This window comes from Chelonia mydas, chromosome 3, assembly GCF_015237465.2.
Source record: "Chelonia mydas isolate rCheMyd1 chromosome 3, rCheMyd1.pri.v2, whole genome shotgun sequence".
NCBI lineage: Eukaryota > Metazoa > Chordata > Testudines > Cheloniidae > Chelonia > Chelonia mydas.
This window is the reverse complement of record NC_057851.1, coordinates 105,425,268-105,444,776: the sequence shown is the minus strand read 5'-3', so window position 1 is coordinate 105,444,776 and position 19,509 is coordinate 105,425,268. Positions and strand designations below refer to the sequence as shown.

General features: G+C 42.7%; 1 protein-coding gene across 6 annotated transcripts in view; it reads right to left on the bottom strand.

The window, feature by feature from the left end:
- The window catches only part of PHACTR2 (phosphatase and actin regulator 2), a 228,110-nt gene that overhangs the window by 122,736 nt on the left and 85,865 nt on the right, over window positions 1–19,509 (bottom strand). Inside the window, exon 1 of one of the 6 annotated variants that reach the window (XM_007056271.4) lies at window positions 15,536–15,818. The exons of 4 other annotated variants lie outside the window; for them this stretch is intronic. In XM_007056271.4, coding sequence (XP_007056333.1) covers window positions 15,536–15,578 — 43 coding nt within the window. In that variant the 5' untranslated portion in view covers window positions 15,579–15,818. Of the gene's footprint in view, window positions 1–15,535; window positions 15,819–19,509 lie in introns of those variants that run through there. One more of the 6 variants, XM_043543075.1, reaches the window with a different exon arrangement.

Genomic DNA, 19,509 nt, shown 5'->3' with positions numbered 1-19,509 from the left:
CTGGTGTGCCTTAGTGTCATCCTGAGGAACTGGGTGAGGGGGCCCCATGATAGCCTCATCCAGCGATGAGGATGATGCCGGTGCAGCGGGAACCTCCACATCCACTGGTGGTCCAGCAGCTTGCTCCCCTGGGTCCTTCTGGACCTGCAGGGGTCTTAACCCCCCAAGCCTCAAGCAATGGAGGAGGACAGGATGGAGGGGGACAGGACCAAGGCCGCTGGCCTCTCCAAGGCTCCCGACACCGATCGGGCAGGCCACGCACTTGGGGCCAGGGGATAGGTTTCAGTGCTGATAACGTAGTCAGCACCGTTGGTACTGGGGCTTGTCCCGCAGTCAGGGAACCTCGCTCCGAGCCGGAGCTACCAGTGGAGCAGTCAGTGCTGGGCGACCAGGATCGGGCTGAGTGGGGGCTCTTGTCCGACCGGTGCCAGCTGCTGCCTCCCGAAGCCGATCTACTTGAGCGAGATGGTCTTGGTTGGGCTCTCAGGGACCAACAGTATTCGGCGGATCTGTGTTGGATACCCAGCGATCCATGCCTCATCTACTCGACAAGTACCAAGATGTTGAGCGAGACCAGAAGCTATTACAAGCCTGTTGCAAGGAGCATCGTCCCGAGTAGGGCAACCTTCCTTTTGGAGACAGGCGATGATGGCCCAATGATTGGACGTCTCTGGTGCCCGATCGGTCCCGGGATCAGTACCAGGCCCTTGAAGATTGTCGGGGCCGGTCCCCAAGTTCTTGCTGGGTGGCATGTGCCTCAGAGGGTCTGAGCCAATCTACCAGCGAGGTACAGGGTACTGCTCTTGAGTCCCTTGATCGGTGCCCCAGTGTGAGGACCGAAGAGGGCTCCGCTGAGCCTGCCTCTCTCATCCTGAGGCATGACGACTGCAGGTGGGCTAACGCTGGTGGGACGCCCCTCTCGATGGGAAACGGTACCGCTGCCGTGGGGACACATGCATAGGTCCCAAAGCGGGTTTTCTCCGAGACCGGGGTACTGCAGGAGCCAGTGAGGATGGCACCAGGAGCGTCAGGATCTCCTGAGCTGCTTGAAGGGCTTCGGGCGTCGATGGCACCTGAAGCTGGCCGGGGCCTGAACCACTATCCAGAGTCGCAGGCAAGGCATGGGATGGGCTGCACCGCTCGACTTGAGCTGGGGCCCAACTTCCAAAGGGAAATGTTGAGCTGCCCTACTCGGGTCTTGGCTCTTCCCCTGCCCTCTCCTTTCCCTATGGGAGGTAGGAGATTTTCCCCTCACAGTCTTTTTTGGCTTCCGTGGAGGGAGACCAGTGCCAGCTCGTGGATGGCTCCGGGGGAGCCCTGCACATGGAGGCCACGGTACTGAGTCGGACTGCTGCTCCAGTGCCGGAGTGAGTGCTGGATATCACGCTCCTTCTTCATCCTAGGTTTGAAGGACTTGCAGATACAGCACTTGTCACTTATGTGCCCTTTGGCTAAGCACCTTAGGCAGCTGGTAGGTGGACTGCTGATGGGCATAGGCCGTTTGCAGCAATCACAGGGCTTAAAGCCTGGGGACTGGGGTATGCTCTGACCCCCAGCTAGGTCCCATTTTGGACGAATGGAGAGTTTGAGAACTACTACTAAGGGTAACTAAGAAAACTACTACGTATAGCTATTTTACAGGATTTCAAAGTTCGCAAGAACAGAGAAGGAATCAACGCTAGCTGAAGCAGCAGACATTCCAGCACCGTTACTGGCGGCAAGAAGGAACTGAGGATGGGGGGAGCTGGTGGCGCCCCTTATTCCGCACCATGTGGGCGCCACTCCAGAGGGCTTCAGAGCCGGTCCCCTACAGATATTGCTGAGTGAAAAAATTCCAGCACCAGTGCATGTGACAAACACACACACCTAATATGGAATGGACATGAGCAAACACTCGAAGAAGAACCAACTTTCCCCCACTTAAATGTGTAATAAATTAATAAAATGTCAAGAAATCACCCAGTAATCTTCAGACATATTGAATACATTTACAGGAACAGAAAAACATGACCAATTTAGAACTATTAGCAATGAAATAAATTTTAACATATATATAAATTCTTGGCAATGAAAGGTATTGGGTTATTTTTTCCCAGTAAAGACAGCTAGAATCCAGAAATCACTTCCTACCAGATTAGAACAACTTTCAGTGGTTACATGAGCTAAATTACTTTACTGTGTCTCACTGAATAGATGTGTTTAATAAACATGTGCTGAAAAGTGTCATTGTGTTCATTCCTTCACCTAACAAAACCAAAACACATAGAAGATTAGGTTTCATACTGGGCTAGTTGCTTGTTATGACTTTAATGCTTTGCATATATTATACAGCAGGAAGGGCTGCTATTCAGGTCAGAAATAACAAAAATGATGCAGTCACTACTGTCCCCAGCCAAAAGACAGGAAATATATTTTAACATAGTACATGAGCTGTTCATGTACCACAGAACAATGAATGAGTAGAGTACTTACTGAAGTGGCAGTGCTCTGGCCTCTGAATTTCCATTATGAGGTTAGCTACAACTTACAAACCTGTAAGGATTCATTAGATGATAGAGCTAAGGAGATCAAAAGTCACATAAGAACATGTATGGGAAATACAGGGATGCTTAATTGGTGGCTCATGGGAGAACTTAGGTTTTGGGAAGAGCATCCAATGTGTCTCCTAGTCTCTTACTCCCTATTGTACCTGCAAAGTTTGATTTGGGAACACAGATGCATGTATGTAGGACCCCAGCATGGTGTCTCCCCACTGGACTGTTGTGCCTTTTGGCATGCCTGAAACACCATGATTCAGTGCACCCCTGATTCCAACAGGCATAAGATTGCACAACAAGTCACTGGGGATGATCAGATTGCCTTGCCACAGAGCTGGGATACATAAATTTATAATTTAAACAAATGGCGGGTCAGTTTAAAAGAATGAAGTGGACTGCACTGAATTTAGATGGAGTTGTGAAGGAGGAGACTCCAATCCAGCTGTTAAAAAAAAAAAATTTAACACACACTTCATGACAAGTGGCTCCACTGTGAAACCTCCTGCACACCCAACCCAACTTCCCTCATGACAAGTGCCCTCTTACTTTGGTAAGAATGTTGAGGGCCATGACCAAACAACAATTTGGCTCTATATTGTTCAGCATTGGCCATCCTTGGTCTAAAGATATATGGGCAGAGGAGAAAGGGGAGATGCCTTATTTCTTCATCAGCAGAGATGCAAATGGTTGAACTGTAACATTTACAATATATCAGATGGCAGCAACAAAGTTCTGGGTAACAAACCCCAGACATATCAGCCCATGGAGGTTGATCCCCAGTCAACAGTCGTTGAAAAAATAAGTAGATTGGGTTCAGTTCTCAGCCAAAGCTGCAGCCATTTAATAAGAAGCCTGAGGACTTCAGAAGCGTCCCTGTCTGCCTCTAGCTATCACCCCAGGCAAATCATGGCTTGAGCTGAAAATGTTGGTCATGGTGAAAATGTCAAATTTCATTGTCTGTCACAGAACAATCATTCGAGCTGTGGAAATTATTTATTTATCCAAAACGAATATTTAGCAGAGCCTGTTCATATTTTGTGAAGAATGAGGTTCATTGTAATTTGCTTTTATTTACAAACTGTGTGATGTTAATTCTTTGTACAAGTGCTGCTAAAACCCCAAATCTTCTACCAATATCAAGTGCATCTGCAATGCTCTTGGATCTCTATTAGGCATGACCCTGGAACTAAAACACCAGCGCATTCAGACACAGAAAATACAAAAATGATTTAATAATATACAAATAGGGAGATTTCCTCTACACGATTAGTTTTGCTGCTTGGCCAGTTGGCCACAGTGAACATCTCTCAGCATCAGTACAATTGATGTTCTTTGTGGGGGATGAAAGTTGATCTTACTGTGTACAGTTTGCCTTCTCAGCACAGTTTCAAGTGTTAGGACAGCTGTACCATACCCCCGATTCCACTCACTAACACTGCTCAGATTCATAAACAAGTGAAGTGGCAATCAGGGGGAAAGAAAACAATGTTCATGGTCTACATTAGCCCTGAGCAGGACTATTTTTTAAATCTCACTCCCGTCCCACCCGGCAATCCCTATGCCCACTCCCGCAGTGTTTCTTGCATTTTTATCCTGCTCCCACCTGCAAAAACCTTAAATTCTGCAAATCCCACCAGAGAGACTGATTGCTACTGCTACAGGAAACAAAAACAACAACGGTCAGTTCATATATATATATATATATATATAAATAAATGGAATTCAGACACAATTTTTATCACTAAAAGAATAAAACAAATCTTGCTTAAACCATACAAAAACACAACAGGAATTAAAGTAACAGACATAAATCTTTTTCTATCCCTCGCATAAATTTAAGTATGAAAGCCTTTATTAAAAAAAGATTTAGTGTTTTCCCGCAAATTATCGCAGTCTGGGTTTTTTACCCACCCAATCCCGCCTGCAATAAAGTACATTACCCACTCTTGCTGTTATGGCAGCAGGTCCTGAGGGATCCCAGTCCCGCCGCAGGGCTCTAGTCTACATCTTTTGATGTAACAATGCATAGTATCATAAGGATGTCCCTCACAAACAGCTTTACCTTACCTTACAGAGCTGCTCGACTTGTCAGATAATAGAAAATATTATTAGCCAGCATACAATTAACCAATCCCTTGCCAATACAACATACCTAGATCTTCACCATTTTTTGCACATTTTCCTCTCATTTTATTCCTTATGCAGTCTGACACTCTGCCCTGCCACACTATGACTGGGATGTCTGGGGGCCTGCTTCTTTCAAATCCTCCAACACTAACAATTGTCCATCATAGCTGTTCTAAGCAGAAAAAAACATTAAAGTCATAGAATATCAGGGTTGGAAGTGACCTCAGGAGGTCATCTAGTCCAACTCCCTGCTCAAAGCAGGACCAATCCCCAATTTTTGCCCCAGATCCCAAAATGGCCCCCCCAAGGATTGAACTCACAACCCTGGGTTTAGCAGGCCAATGCTCAAATCACTGAGCTATGCCTCCCCCCCATCTGTTGGTCCTCATCTCTTCCCTTCTAACTTTTTAGAATAACCATTATCAGTCATAAGCCCCATCTATAAAACGGAGATAATGATACTTCCTGTGTAAAATGCTTTGAGATCTACTGATGAAAAGTGCCATATAAGAGTCAGGTATTATTATTTGGTCTCTATTAATGTTTATTCAGCAATACGAATGTTACAGAACTATGTCTGGAAAGGAAGGAGAATGGTGACTGGAGAGGTCTGTCATCTTTGACTTTCTTGTTCCCAAGTGACCTATGGATTGAAAGCTATGTTCATTGGGTGAAATTCATTCCTACACAGAGAGCTTCCATAAGGCCTGTAAGCCATTCAAGTCTCAGTAACTATTCAAAATACCGTAAGTGTCCTGGCAAACAGTCTCCATGTGACAGTGCAACCCCCTATTGCCAGTATGGACTGGGACTACTAAAAGTTGTATGGTTTGATTGTGACTGGGGAAGGATGGAATTGTTTCAGATAACACAAAGAACCATTGCTGCAACCTGTGTGATTCTGGTCAGAGGTTGGGCAGAGGAGGTGAGGAAACACCTGCAGGCCATTTTCATGTCCTGCAATCAACCTGATGTTCACAGTTACACCCCTGCACGTCTAGTCCCTATTAACAGTCCTGCTGCAGCATTGGTATATCCTGCCCATGTTACTTATCGCCTTCCAGAGCCTGAACATAATTCTAGACTTAGGATAGTGGTATGGAAAGAGCATGTACTCTTTGGACTCAGCTGTCTTACCCTGCAGTAGATGTGACAACAAACACTTGACTGGAGGATTGTGGGACTCACTTGAGAGGAGGGCTATGAAAAACCTGTGATTGGGTTTTTGGTTTTTTTCCAGGAAAAAACAAACCCAGTGTGTGTTTGGTTTGGGGAGAAGGTTTGTTTTTAATTTGATCAGGTTTTCCTCACCCTCCTACTCCAGGTTCTCTGATTTTTTTAAAATTTATCTCTCTCTATATGGCCTGACAGGACTTAAATGAAAATCCCCTTCTCTCCCCATGCCATATTGCCACAGTTGCAGTCAGCAAATGCACATGATCTGGAGCCCCATTTGTACAAGAGAATGCAGGCAGCTAGCAGGTTATTCTCTTTGAGGGCCCCTCAGCTTTTGGAACTCAGTCCCCAGCCTGGTCCCAAATAATCCTATTTTATTAGCTCTCAGGGGAGATCCTAAAGATCAGAGATACGTTTTTAGATGTTGGATTATGACTGATAATGGTTATTCTAAAAAGTTAGAAGGGAAGAGATGAGGGCCAACAGAGACAGTGTGGCCTACTGAATATAGGAGCGGGACTCAGGTGACCCGAGTTCTATTCCTGGCTTTGCCACTCGCCTGCTGGGTGATCTTGGGCAACTCACTTTGCCACTCTGTGACTCAGTTTCCCCATCTATAAAACGGAGATAATGATACTTCCTGTGTAAAATGCTTTGAGATCTACTGATGAAAAGTGCCATATAAGAGTCAGGTATTATTACTTGGTCTCTATTAACCTTTATTCAGCAGTACGAAAGTTACAGAACTGTTGTCTGGAAAGGAAGGAGAATGGTGACTGGAGAGAGAAGCGGGCTATGGAGTAGAATCTTCTATCATTAGATACTGAAAAGAGGGGTATGTGCGCGGAGCTGAGAACTCCTAGGGGTTTGGGTTTGATAGAAACGTCTGGAAGGCCATTTGATAATGCAGTTCTATAGAAAACTGGACAGCTGGGCTCCAGTCAGCAGCCACCACTCTCCAGTTGCCAACCTCTGAGGGCAGCGCCGCCGCCAGCAGCAGCGCAGAAGTAAGGGTAGCAGTACCACAACCCCCCCTACAATAATGTTGTGACCCCTCCACAACTTCATGGGTCAGGACCCCTACAATTACAACTCTGTGAAATTTCACATTTAAATAGCAGAAATCATGAAATTTACGATTTTTAAAATCCTATGACCATGAAATGGACCAAAATGGTCCTGAATTTGATAGGGTCCTATCCATAATTACAGAAGGGTACAGTGCAAGAGACAAAAAAGGACAGAGTTCCAATTCTCAGGCTTGGTCTACAGTTAAAATTTATCCTAGCATAGATGTGTCTGTTTGGGGTGTGAAGAAAACACACTCCTGACTGACAGAGCTATGCCAAAAAAAATTCCAGTGTAGACACAGCTATGCTCACAGAGGGTTTTTTCAGTCCGTATAGTTCATGTCCTTTGGGGAGGTGGTTTCTCTCTACTGGCAGAAAAACTCCTTCCGTCAATGTGCACTTAGGCTACGCTAAGGGGCTCTGCCAACATAGCTATGCCAACACAGGTACAGACCATCGTGTACCCATAGCCTCAGTATTATGTGGACACAATCCTAAATTTCCCGTTGTTTGTTCCTGTGGGAAAAAAATAAAGATAAAATCCTACCAATCCTATGTTGTTTAAAACTTGGTTCAAGTCAGCATAGAGGCGGCTATTGCTCATATTCACAACAAAACTATTAGCCTTCCTAGTTGTACTCTTATGCTGCACCTTTTTTGTGACTCCAGACGTAAGAATGAAAAATATGGAAAAGTTATTTACTGTACGTGGAGTCCAATCAGGTTTATTTATGGCTGAAAAGAAAGAATTGAATGAAAAGAATGTTTCAGAAGTGCAGTTTTTCTTAAACAGCAAGGCAGATAGCATCTTTCTTTCAGGTTTAGACGTGTGTGCCAAGGTTCAAAACTCAAGGGAAGCAGTGACTTTCACTTCTGAAGACTTGGGTTGAAATCTCAACTTAGTTGGCAAAGGAAAATGAATTTTGTGGTCACATTCTAGTTCCCATTTGTCCATACCCCAATATTACCACAAAATCCATCACAGTTAGCAGGCTGTGTGTGCAAGAGCTACAGAGTGGAATTGCAAGCTTGTTGAGGCTTGGGGCTCGGATACACTGGGAGGGTTAATGGGAGAAACTTTGTGATGTGCGTGTTTGCAATCCCTCTGGCTCAGAATCAGTACTGAGTCCTTTACTTTCATGAGCATTAAATATCCTCACAAATTCTAAAGTCAAAACAAAAGACAAATCCAAACATACACGCACACTTCTCCAAAGAAGAATCAAACATTCTGAACAAAATATGCACTGGACGTTTCCTGAATGTATGTCTGTACTCAATGGACTGCAGTACCAGAACACTGCAATATAAAACATAATGGGAAAAATTTTCAAACACACCTAACAGACTTAGAGTCCTAAGTCTCATTTTCAAAAATGACATAGGTCACAGTCACATGTAGGGGTAACTGGGTGTTATTTAGAAGGCCAGGTTATGATTTAATACAGTGGTTCTCAAAGCCGGTCCGCCACTTGTTCAGGGAAAGACCCTGGCGGACCAGACTGGTTTGTTTACCTGCCACGTCGGCAGGTTCGGCCGATCGCAGCTCCCACTGGCCACGGTTCGCCGATCCAGGCCAATAGGGGCTGCGGAAAGCGGCACGGGCCAAGGGACGTGCTCGCCACCCTTCCCGCAGCTCACATCGGCCGAACCTGCGGACGCAGCAGGTAAACAAACCGGTCAGGGAAACCTCCTGGCGGGCCGGGCCGGAACAAGCGGCGGACCGGCTTTGAGAACCACTGATCTAACAGACCCTTCTGGCCTTAAAAAGTATGAAAAGCTAATATACATTTTCGAGATACTAAAAAAAATAAGATGTAGGGTAAAATTTCAAAAGCATCCAAGTGACTTAGGAGCCTAATTCCTATTTTCAATAGTGATTTAGACTCAAAATGCCTTACTGAAAGTCAATGTAGGCTCCCAAGTTATTTGGACACTTCTGAAAATTTTACCCAAAAGATACATGATAAAAATAGGACAGGGCCTGGTAGTACTTTTCATCAGTAGTTCTCTAAGCACTTTGCAAAGATTGGCACGCATGACTCTCTCTCTCAGATGGGTGAAAATGAAGTATAGAAAGGTTCCTGGACTTGCCCAAAGTGACACAGGTGAGCGAGTGGCACAGAATAGCACTTACATCTTCTGACTCTCAATCCTACCCCCACTGAATAACACTGGCTAATAAAAAGAAAAGGAGTACTTGTGGCACCTTAGAGACTAACCAATTTATTTGAGCATAAGCTTTCTTGAGCTACAGCTCACTATGCATCCGATGAAGTGAGCTGTAGCTCTCGAAAGCTTATGCTCAAATAAATTGGTTAGTCTCTAAGGTGCCACAAGTACTCCTTTTCTTTTTGCGAATACAGACTAACACGGCTGCTACTCTGAAAACTGGCTAATAAACGTATTGCCTGCCCAATCACTGACCTGCTTGGGAACTATACTTTCATGCCAGGATAAATTTGACTGTCAGAATCACAGCTCAGACCTAGTATATTGCATATGTAGTTTAGACCATACCTCATTATTTCTCATAACTCAGACAATGTCCAGTAGTTTGTCAGAGTTTGAATAGTACTGACACCCCCTTCATGGCCCCTTTACCTGCCAAAGCAGTGTAAAGGAGCCTGCATATAAATGAGAAGAAGCTTCCAATGTGTTTATCAAGTTAGAAAAGCTGTTCTCAATCTCTTTGTCAAGATTTTTCAACACAACTACTGACACTCACCCTTCCCACCTTAAAATCCACATGACTGTGTTGTGTTTATGATAAAAAACGTAAATTAAAAAAAAAAAATCAGAGTACAGAACAAATCTCTGAACTTATCAGAAAGCCCTTATTGCCTGAGTCTGTGCAATCACTCAGAACTGAAATCCCTTGTGTAATTTATCAGGGTCTCAGTGCAAACTCCAAACAGATGGATATTTAGTATACAGTGTCCAACAGCCGCTTGCAAAGGGTTTTTTCCTTGCAAAAAAGCACACTGCATTACACCAATACTCTCTGATCTACATGAGCATCCAGTTTGTTTCTGGGTTAAATTAAAGGGGTTGGTTTTAACCTATAAAGCCTTAAATGGACTGTGTCTTAGTTGTCTCGGAGACCAATTCTTAACCCATATAAACAAAAAAGTAGCAGTTGAGATCAGAGGAGGTGCTTGACTAACGGTCCCAAAGTTCTCTGTGAGGAGGTTTGCAGGCAGAGCATTTTCAGTGAGAGCTCCCTGGCTATAAAATTCACTCCCCCAGTTGGGGAAAAGCCTGAATTAGTTGACTTTCTGTTCATACTGCAAGGGTTGTCTGTTTTGTCAGGCTCCCTCTGTCTCTGTTTTTTAGAAAGAGGGAGCAGAGGAGGATGAGTGGGGGCAACGGAAGCACCTCAGTTTGATGGAGTAATTTGGGTGCATCTGATTTTTGGACATTAGCTCCTAGTTGTTTGTGGCATGGCACCAACCCTGGAGCATGCCCTCTCATGGCACTGCAGGCATACCACCTGTAGTTCCCTCTTGCATATCTACAATAACTTGTTTCCAGACCAAATTATTTAACATAATATTCCCCCTTCCTGGGGTCCAATTTCTTAAGTATTTATAGATATACAGTTTTCCTTGGCTCTTCAGGACCAAATCCTTACCCTAGCTAAAGGGAGTCCACAGCCCTCCTCCTGGAGCTGTGTACTGCTTTTTCCTGGTGAAGCAACTCCATACCCCTGCCTTCTGGGGCTATGACATGGTTAAAGCCAGCTTTTCTGGCACACCAGGTATCAGCCCTGCTTCATAGGCTTTGTCTACACTACACAGCTTTTAGAAAGACTCAATTGGGTTGCTTATTGATACCTAGCTTTGTTCTTTCAGAGAAACAAAGATCACCTTTTCCATTGCATTCTGAAAAAAAATTGCTGGTGATGTGCCTGGCTGGTCAAAACAAGCTGCAAGTCCTCTGGCCAGCCATAGGAAAAGATGTAATTGCTGTGTCAACTAACAGGAAGCCCCTAGCCCCAAGAGAGAAAAATAAGCATGCTGAGAAACAAGTTAACTTTTGACCCCTGATAATGCCTGCACAGAATGCCAAGCTCAACAAATAGCAGGATCCAATGGACTTTAGTTTTTCAGCTCCAGGGATAAGGGCTTTTGAGTGCTACATTCCCAGTGTGGCTCCCACTCTTCCATATGAGAAGTCTCCACCCTCACGGTACTAAGTGGCTGGCACCAAGCAATACAAGAACTACTTATAAAAAGCTGCTTCCCATCAGTGGTCAGCAGCTCTTCTCCCTTCTTGAAAGTCACTGATCTGCTGGACAGAAAGCAGAAGCGACAGTTGCACTGATCAGCTCTTGAGTGCAAAGCTAAGTCCCTGAACATCTCTCAATGAATGGGAACGGAGTGCTGGTTTGGCAAGTCCTGTCAGGCCTGGGAAAGATCAGAGAGGAGGAAGGAAGAGGAACTAAGGCAGGATGTTCTCAAACTTTTTTTTTTTTTTTTTTTTTTTTTTACAATGTGGGCCACGTTTCAACACAGAGGTTGTCTACTGGACCCACCGTCCCCCTCATCTTTTACAATTGCACTGCCCACTTTCCCTACCAGTCACATTTACAGAGCATCTTCGATTCAGCTAGAGCAAGGGCATACACAGAAAAAGAACTCTAGAAAAACCTTTTAAATGTGTTTGAGCAGCTGGAGCGAAGGCGGAGAAGCCAGCTCCATGTGACCAGCCAGCTCTCTAAAGACAGCCAGCAACTGCTCTGCCAGTGGTCTGCAGACCGCAGTTTGACTGCCTCTGGGTTACGGGAAAGAACAGATTTCAATTCTGATCCTCCTTTCTTTTACACCAGTGTAAACCTGCACACACACCAGTGAAGGCAATGTGTGTAAACAGAATCAATGAGAGCAGAAATAGGTCCTTAATGAAAAGAAAGAGTAAAAGAAATAAGCTAACCAGAGGGGAAAGAGACACTAAAATTACAGGAGGGAAGATATATTTATGCAAAGGAAAAATAGTGAGTGGTTTAAGAAAATAAACAAATAAAAGGGTGTGTCACCTTAACCATGTGCATAAGTCCCCTTAAAGTCACTGTTAAGTGCTTTGCTGAGTCAGGGGCACAGCAAGTGATTTTACTTTTGTAGCAAGTTTGATGTCCAAAATAGTTTTCTCTCTCGCCGGCAAGGTCTGGATAATGTAAGGTGTTAGGGAGCATTGCTGTGTGGGATGAAGGAGGTTTGGGAGATATGGTCGCAGATGGGAGACGGACATGGAAATGCAAACTTCGTACACAGACAGGAAAGGGCAACCTGTTGCAGAACTGATGCTAGCTCTGGTTTTAGGTTTAAGCCGTGATCTTGGAAGACACCCATGGGAAACACTCAAAATGTATTTGGGGCCCTCCTTTCTTGGGTCTACGCATTTTAAACACACATTTCCAGATAAATACCAAACAAACTTACTTTTCAGGGTCCTCTCCCTGCCCCCTTAAAAAAAAATCTTTTGATTTAAAATAAATAATCAAAAATGTAGGCCATTACAACTGATACTTCCCATTTTCTAGGCAAGAACCCCCTGGAACCTTCATTTTAATTTTTTTCTGTACTGAACAAATTTCTGCTTCTTGAGCAAATCTAAGGCCCCAATTCTGAAATGTGATCCTGTAGTTCAAACCTCTGGTGCCCAGATGCTGGACCCTTAACATCACACAGGCACAACAGTCCACACTAGAAAATCATACTGCACTATCAGAGCCTAAATGTTAGCTTGGATGAGAAAGAGGTTGGAGCTAGGGTTGCCAATTTTGGTTGGACGTAGTCCTGAAGGTTTCATCACATGACATAATCTTTAATTAAAGATTAATCTTTAAATTCCTGGAGACTCCAGGACAATCCTGGAGGGTTGGCAACATTAGTTGCAGCCCCAGGCCAGGGTATGCCCTTTCACAAGTGCTTTTGCTTGGGTGGCTAAGGGTTTGAATGCCCTATTGATTCCTTAGTACTAAAACAGATTTGCAGCCCCTGAGTATAAATGGTAAAGCTCTCCTTTAACTCTCTAATCTCTAGCAACTGTCAATGGTTTATACAGCTTGTAGCTGGCTGGTATGTCAAACTGAATGAAGATTTTTGGCCTGTCTATTCATGAGGGGGCAACCCAGCTCCACTGGAGTCCAGAAGAAAAGGAGTACTTTTGGCACCTTAGAGACTAAACAATTTATTTGAGCATAAACTGTAGTTCACGAAAGCTTATGCTCAAATAAATTGGTTAGTCTCTAAGGTGCCACAAGTACTCCTTTTCTTTCTGCGAATACAGACTAACACGGCTGCTACTCTGAAAACCGGAGAAGTCAAGAGGAAGGCATTTAATTGAATTCAGTGGAACAGGAATTGGCCCCAAAAGCTTAAGACTTTTTAAGCATCCAAACCAGATCTGTAAAATAGACTAGATAGAAAAATAGATTCCATAGGACCTATCCACCCACGTATTTGTCTCAAGGGTTTCTTGCTGAGAATATACTTCCCAGACATTTTCAGAAGCTTACTGCAGTTTTGTGAAACTTTCTGAAAGCTGCATCAATGTCATATTACAAGGGTATTCAGACAAGGCTACCTCTAACTCAAGAATCATAAGGATAGTATGCTTGTCAGTTAAAATTTTTACAATTAGTATAACTCATCTGCAGCTCCACAAAGTACCATCAAAATATACATTTTCCAGCTGGTTTTCTTCTGTTGCTCTGAAGTGAAAATGCTGTTTTCAATTAAAAGAGGATTCTGAGATTTTTTAAGTTAGTTATAAAACCAGTACAATTATTCTTCATCAGTGTGCACCTTGTGTCTATATTCTCCAAGTAACATGTTTCAAGATATACAAACCCCATCCCCTAACCACACCCAAAACACATTTACACACAACATTTTGAACACATTTTTGTAAAGGAAGTTTAACAAAAGCTTTATCTAAGGCTTCCGTTTCCTTAAATTTGTTTCCTAACAACAGCTACCTTGATGAAATTCTAATGTGCTTGCTGTTGGGTGAGACCTTTAAAAATATGGCCAAATTTCTCTAACGTATATTCATAGAAGATGAAGTGAGTCAAGAGAAGGAGTAATCGAAGTTTTCTTACACAGATAATTTTACTAGGCTCATGCATGGTGGGAACTGAAAATTATACCATCTGCAACACGATATATTTTTCCAGAAAACCTCCATGTTTTCATAAAACCGTTCTCTAATACCCCACAGCACCATGAATAAACAGTAAAGAAAGGAAAAGAGCGTTTGATATATAGTGTCTTGATTTGTAAAAGGTTCCCATTATCTGTGTCACTGAACACACTTGGAAACAAATGCAAAGTATACAGAGTGGTCAGCCTCAAAGGATTGGTTTGTTTGCTTATTTTAAAGGATGGCAAGAGGAAGAGGTGTTAAAGAAAAAACTCTGAGTACATTGAAATTTCCAGTAAAAATTTCAAACCTTGCTGGTATTAATTTAGATTCTACATTCCCTTCTCTTTTATTGTTGTTGGGGTTAGCTGATCTTTTGTTCAGTAACTAAAACACACTAGCTTATATCAACATGCTTCTGCCCCAAAATATCAAATATATAATATTAATCTTCAAAAAGTCAATTTGGAAAGAACCAAAATTTTTAAAAAATCCCACTAATGTTATTTCTTTTAACAGTCAGCTTACACATAAAATGTAAGAGAGCCAAGAGCAAACAGATGGGTGGGTTCTAGCCGTACTGCTGGGATAAGTGCCAGAGGTCCCCTTCCTTCCTTTCTTTCTTTTTTTAATTAAAAAATATTGCAGGGGCGGAGAAGGGGAGAGGAAAGAAACAGTGCACTGCAACTCAGAGAGAGCCTGTTAATGTTTTCAGAGAAACACTCTTTGGTTACATGTCAGTTATGCCTTGATGGCTTTTTTAAAGATTCAAATGAATGATGAGTAAAGAGAATATATATATTAGTGCAGAATTAAAAACTTTTGATATGGCTAGACAGTGTTTGTATTCTGTGGAAGCAGAGCGGGAGGCGGGGGAGGACGGAAAACAGAGAAGGAAATATATGCATCAAACCAAAGCTAAAACGTTTAGAATAGGCGTTAAGAAGTGCTTTAGACAGCAGAACTCCATTGCATACTCTTCTTTTCCATATGTTTCAAAGCAGAACAACAAAAGCACTCTTTTCTTGCATCTTAGACAAACAGTTTCTGATTTAAAAAAAAAAAAAAAGACAGTAAGGAATGTGTGATTCCCTGACCTATAGATCTATATTATGATCAAGTTAACTTTTTATTTTCAAAAAGGGTAGTTCCAGATCTAACCAAGGTTAAATCAATAAAGGGGTATTCAAATAATGCCAAACGAAGGCATCCTTTTAGGAAAAGAGCGCCCGGTGCCTTTAAGACAAACTCTGCTGCATGCAACCCCAAAGGCATTCTACTTTTTCTTTGACAAAGAATTTGGTGCAGCGCTGCTGTTCCGTCCATCTAGGGGGACTGGACACGCTGCAGCTTGTTTAACTCACTGCAGTTTGACTTTTCTTCAACTGAGAAAACAACAGTTACAGAGCGCACCCAACACCCCCCGGGGGGAGTCCGGCGCAAAGGCTTGCTCGCTTGCTGCTTTCCCGTGCTACTCACCGCTGGCTGGCTCAGGCAGAGAGGAGACTGAGGTCTGGCCCATTTCTTAACCTTTAAGAGGGCCGGTGTCCAACAATCATGCAGCTCTCTTGGTCCGCTGGTCATGTAGTCTCTGCCACAGACATTTCCAAGGGTTCATTTCACCTTTTCCCTGGGCTTGCTGTTTTACTACCAGATTGGAACTCCTGCCTCTGCTCGCAGGCTGGTTTGTAAGTCCACCTCCTCCGGCTGCAGCCCAGCTCACGACTGTTCCTGCTCAGCTGAATGCCTGTCATTCCTCTATGCAGATTATGGGGAGGGTCAAAGGTCACGGGGAGGGCGTCCCTTGCTGGTACAGCCACATGGAGACCATCACAGAAACAGTTTGTAGTTTTAAGCTACTCTCCTCTAACACAAAGTAGCTTAAAACTACAGACTGTTCCTGTGATGGTCTCCATGTGGCTGTACCAGCAAGGAGAACTAATAAAGAACTTAGACATGGTACTTAAATTTCACACGGTCTGCTTGTCTTTAGTGGTCTTATCCCTCTTTATCTCCCCCACCTCAGAGGAGTAATAAATTGGTTAGTCTCTAAGGTGCCACAAGTCCTCCTTTTCTTTTTGCGACTACAGACTAACACGGCTGCTACTCTGAATCCTGAGTTCTCTGTGTTCTGGTGGTGCTAGTTATAGGATGGAATAGCAACCACAGCACATGTACACACGCACAGAGGCATTATAGTTCTCCTCACAGCTCCCTGCACTTTATAGATGGCAACGGTCTTGGGAAGGATTTTTTATTATTACTTTTTTAAAAAACCTTTAATTAAAGATACATTCAGAAAAATAAAGTTTAATCAGTAGAACCTCCTGATGCCACTAGAAGCCCAAATCCGTTACCAACCATTTCCCCACAGCCCAAAACATACTAGGGTAACCAGATGTCCCAATTTTTATAATGATAGTCCCGATATTTGGGGCTTTTTCTTATATAGGCTCCTATTAGTCCCCATCCCCGTCCGGATTTTTCACACTTGCTATCTCGTCAGCCTAAAACATACCCATATTTCAGTTGTAAAAGACATCAAAGTTAAATACTGGGATGTCCTGATCTTACCTGGTATGTTAAAAAAATGTAGACTAAAATAACTGACCCTGACCCCACAAATTGCTCCATATAGGAGGACTCCTGGACCCATGCAGAACCCCACTGATTTCCACAGTACTTCTATGCTCTTGTGCTACAGCTTGTAGGATCAGGATTATTGAGAGCCACTAATTTCACCAAAGCTGGATGTTTTTGGTAGGTTTTCCATTATTTCCCACCCACATACACTATATTCCTAAAAAAAGTCTCAATGCACTTCAGATTCTGCATTTGTGGTGTGGCTATGGGGGAGTGTTTGTGCAATACCTGAAGTGATTAAGACAAAGCTGTATCCATGAATTAAGATGAATAAAGATGAACTAATCACTGGATTGGAAGCTGGTGATTGACTGGGACTAGTGATCATGTCCTGATTACTTTCAATGTGGGCAAACAGAGGAGAGTCCCAAACGGCAATATATATATTAGGGCTGTCGATTAATCGTAGTTAAGTCACGCAATTAACTAAAAAAATTAATCGCGATTAAAAACTTAATCATAGTTTTAATCACACTGTTAAACAATAGAATCCCAAATGAAATTTATTAAATATTTTTGGAATTTTTTTCTACATTTTCAAATATATTGACTTCAATTACAACACAGAATACAAAGTGCACAGTGCTCACTTTATATTATTATTTTTGATTACAAATATTTGCACTTTAAAAATGATAAACAAAAGAAATAGTATTTTTCAGTTCACCTCATACAAGTACTGAAATGCAATCTCTTTATCATGAAAGTGAAACTCACAAATGTAGGGTTTTTTTGTTACATAACTGCACTCAAAAATAAAACAGTGTAAAACTTTAGAGCCTACAAGTCGACTCAGTCCTACTTCTCATTCAGCTAACCACTAAGACAAACAAGTTTACATTTACGGGAAGTAACGCTGCCCGCTTCTTATTTACAATGTCACCTGAAAATGAGAATAGGTGTTCGCATTGCACTTTTGTAGCCGGCATTGCAAGGTGCCAGATATGCTAAACATTCGGATGCTCCTTAATGCTTCAACCACCATTCCAGAGAACATGCTGATGACGCTCATTAAAAAAATAATGCATTATTAAATTTGTGACTGACCTCCTTGGGGGAGAATTGTATGCTCTGTTTTACTTGCATTCTGCCATATATTTCATGTTATAGCAGTCTCTGATGAGGATATGCCCAAATAAATTTGTTAGTCTCTGTCAAGGTTCCTTCCCCACTCTGAACTCTAGGGTACAGATGTGGGGACCTGCATGAAAACCTCCGAAGCTTACTTTTACCAGCTTAGGTTAAAACTTCCCCAAGGTACAAATTAATTTTACCCTTTGCCCTTGGATTTCCACTGCCACCACCAAACTTTATCTGGGTTTACTGGGAAACGTAGTTTGGACACGTCTTTCCCCCCAAAATCCTCCCAACCCTTGCACTCCACTTCCTGGGGAAGGTTTGGTAAAAATCCTCACCAATTTGCGTAGGTGACCACAGACCCAAACCCTTGGATCTTAGAACAATGAAAAAGCATTCAGTTCTCTTACAAGAAGACTTTTAATAGAAGTAAAGAAATCCCCTCTGTAAAATCAGGATGGTAGATACCTTACAGGGTAATTAGATTCAAAACATAAAGAATCCCTCTAGGCAAAACCTTAAGTTACAAAAAAGACACACAGACAAGAACAGTCATTCTATTCAGCACAGCTCTTTTCTCGGCCATTTAAAGAAATCATAATCTAACACATACCTAGCTAGATTACTTACTAAAAGTTCTAAGACTCCATTCCTGTTCTGTCCCCGGCAAAAGCAGCATACAGACAGACACAGACCCTTTGTTTTTCTCCCTCCTCCCAGCTTTTGAAAGTATCTTGTTTCCTCATTGGTCATTTTGGTCAGGTGCCAGCGAGGTTACCTTTAGCTTCTTAACCCTTTACAGGTGAGAGGATTTTTCCTCTGGCCAGGAGGGATTTTAAAGGGGTTTACCCTTCCCTTTATATTTATGACTGTCTCTAAGGTGCAACAAGGACTCCTCGCTGTTTTTCCAGCACGTTGTTTATTTTAAGAACACTTTCACTGCAGATTTGACAAAATGCAAGGAAGGTACCAATGTGAGATTTCTAAAGATAGATACAGCAGTTGACCCAAGGTTTAAGAATCTGAAGTGCCTTCCAAAATCTGAGAGGGATGAGGTATGGAGCATGCTTTCAGAAGTTTTAAAAGAGCAGCACTCCAGTGCAGAAACTACAGAACCTGAACCACCAAAAAAGAAAATCAACCTTCTGGTGGTGGAATCTGACCCAGATGATGAAAATTAACATGCATTGGTCTACACTGTTTTGGATTGTTATCGAGCAGAACCCATCATCAGCATGGACACGTCCTCTAGAATGGTGGTTGAAGCATGACCTATGAATCTTTAGCACATCTGGCACGTAAATATCTTGTGACGCCGGCTATGACAGTGCCATGCGAACACCCTGTTCTCGTTTTCAGGTGACATTGTAAACAAGAAGCGGGCAGCATTATCTCCTGCAAATGTAAACAAACTTGTTTGTCTGGGCGATTGGCTGAACTAGAAGTAGTACTGAGTGGACTTGTAGGCGCTAAAGTTTTACATTGTTTTATTTTTGAATGTGGTTTTTTTGGTATATAATTCTACATTTGTAAGTTCAACTTTCATGATAAAGAGATGGCACTACAGTACTTGTAATGGGGGAACTGAAAAATATTATTTCTTTTTTTTTTACAATGCAAATATTTGTAATAAAAAATAAATATAAAGTGAGCACTGTACACTGTGTATTCTGTGTTGTAATTTAAATCAATATATTTGAAAATGTAGAAAACATCCAAAAATATTTAAATAA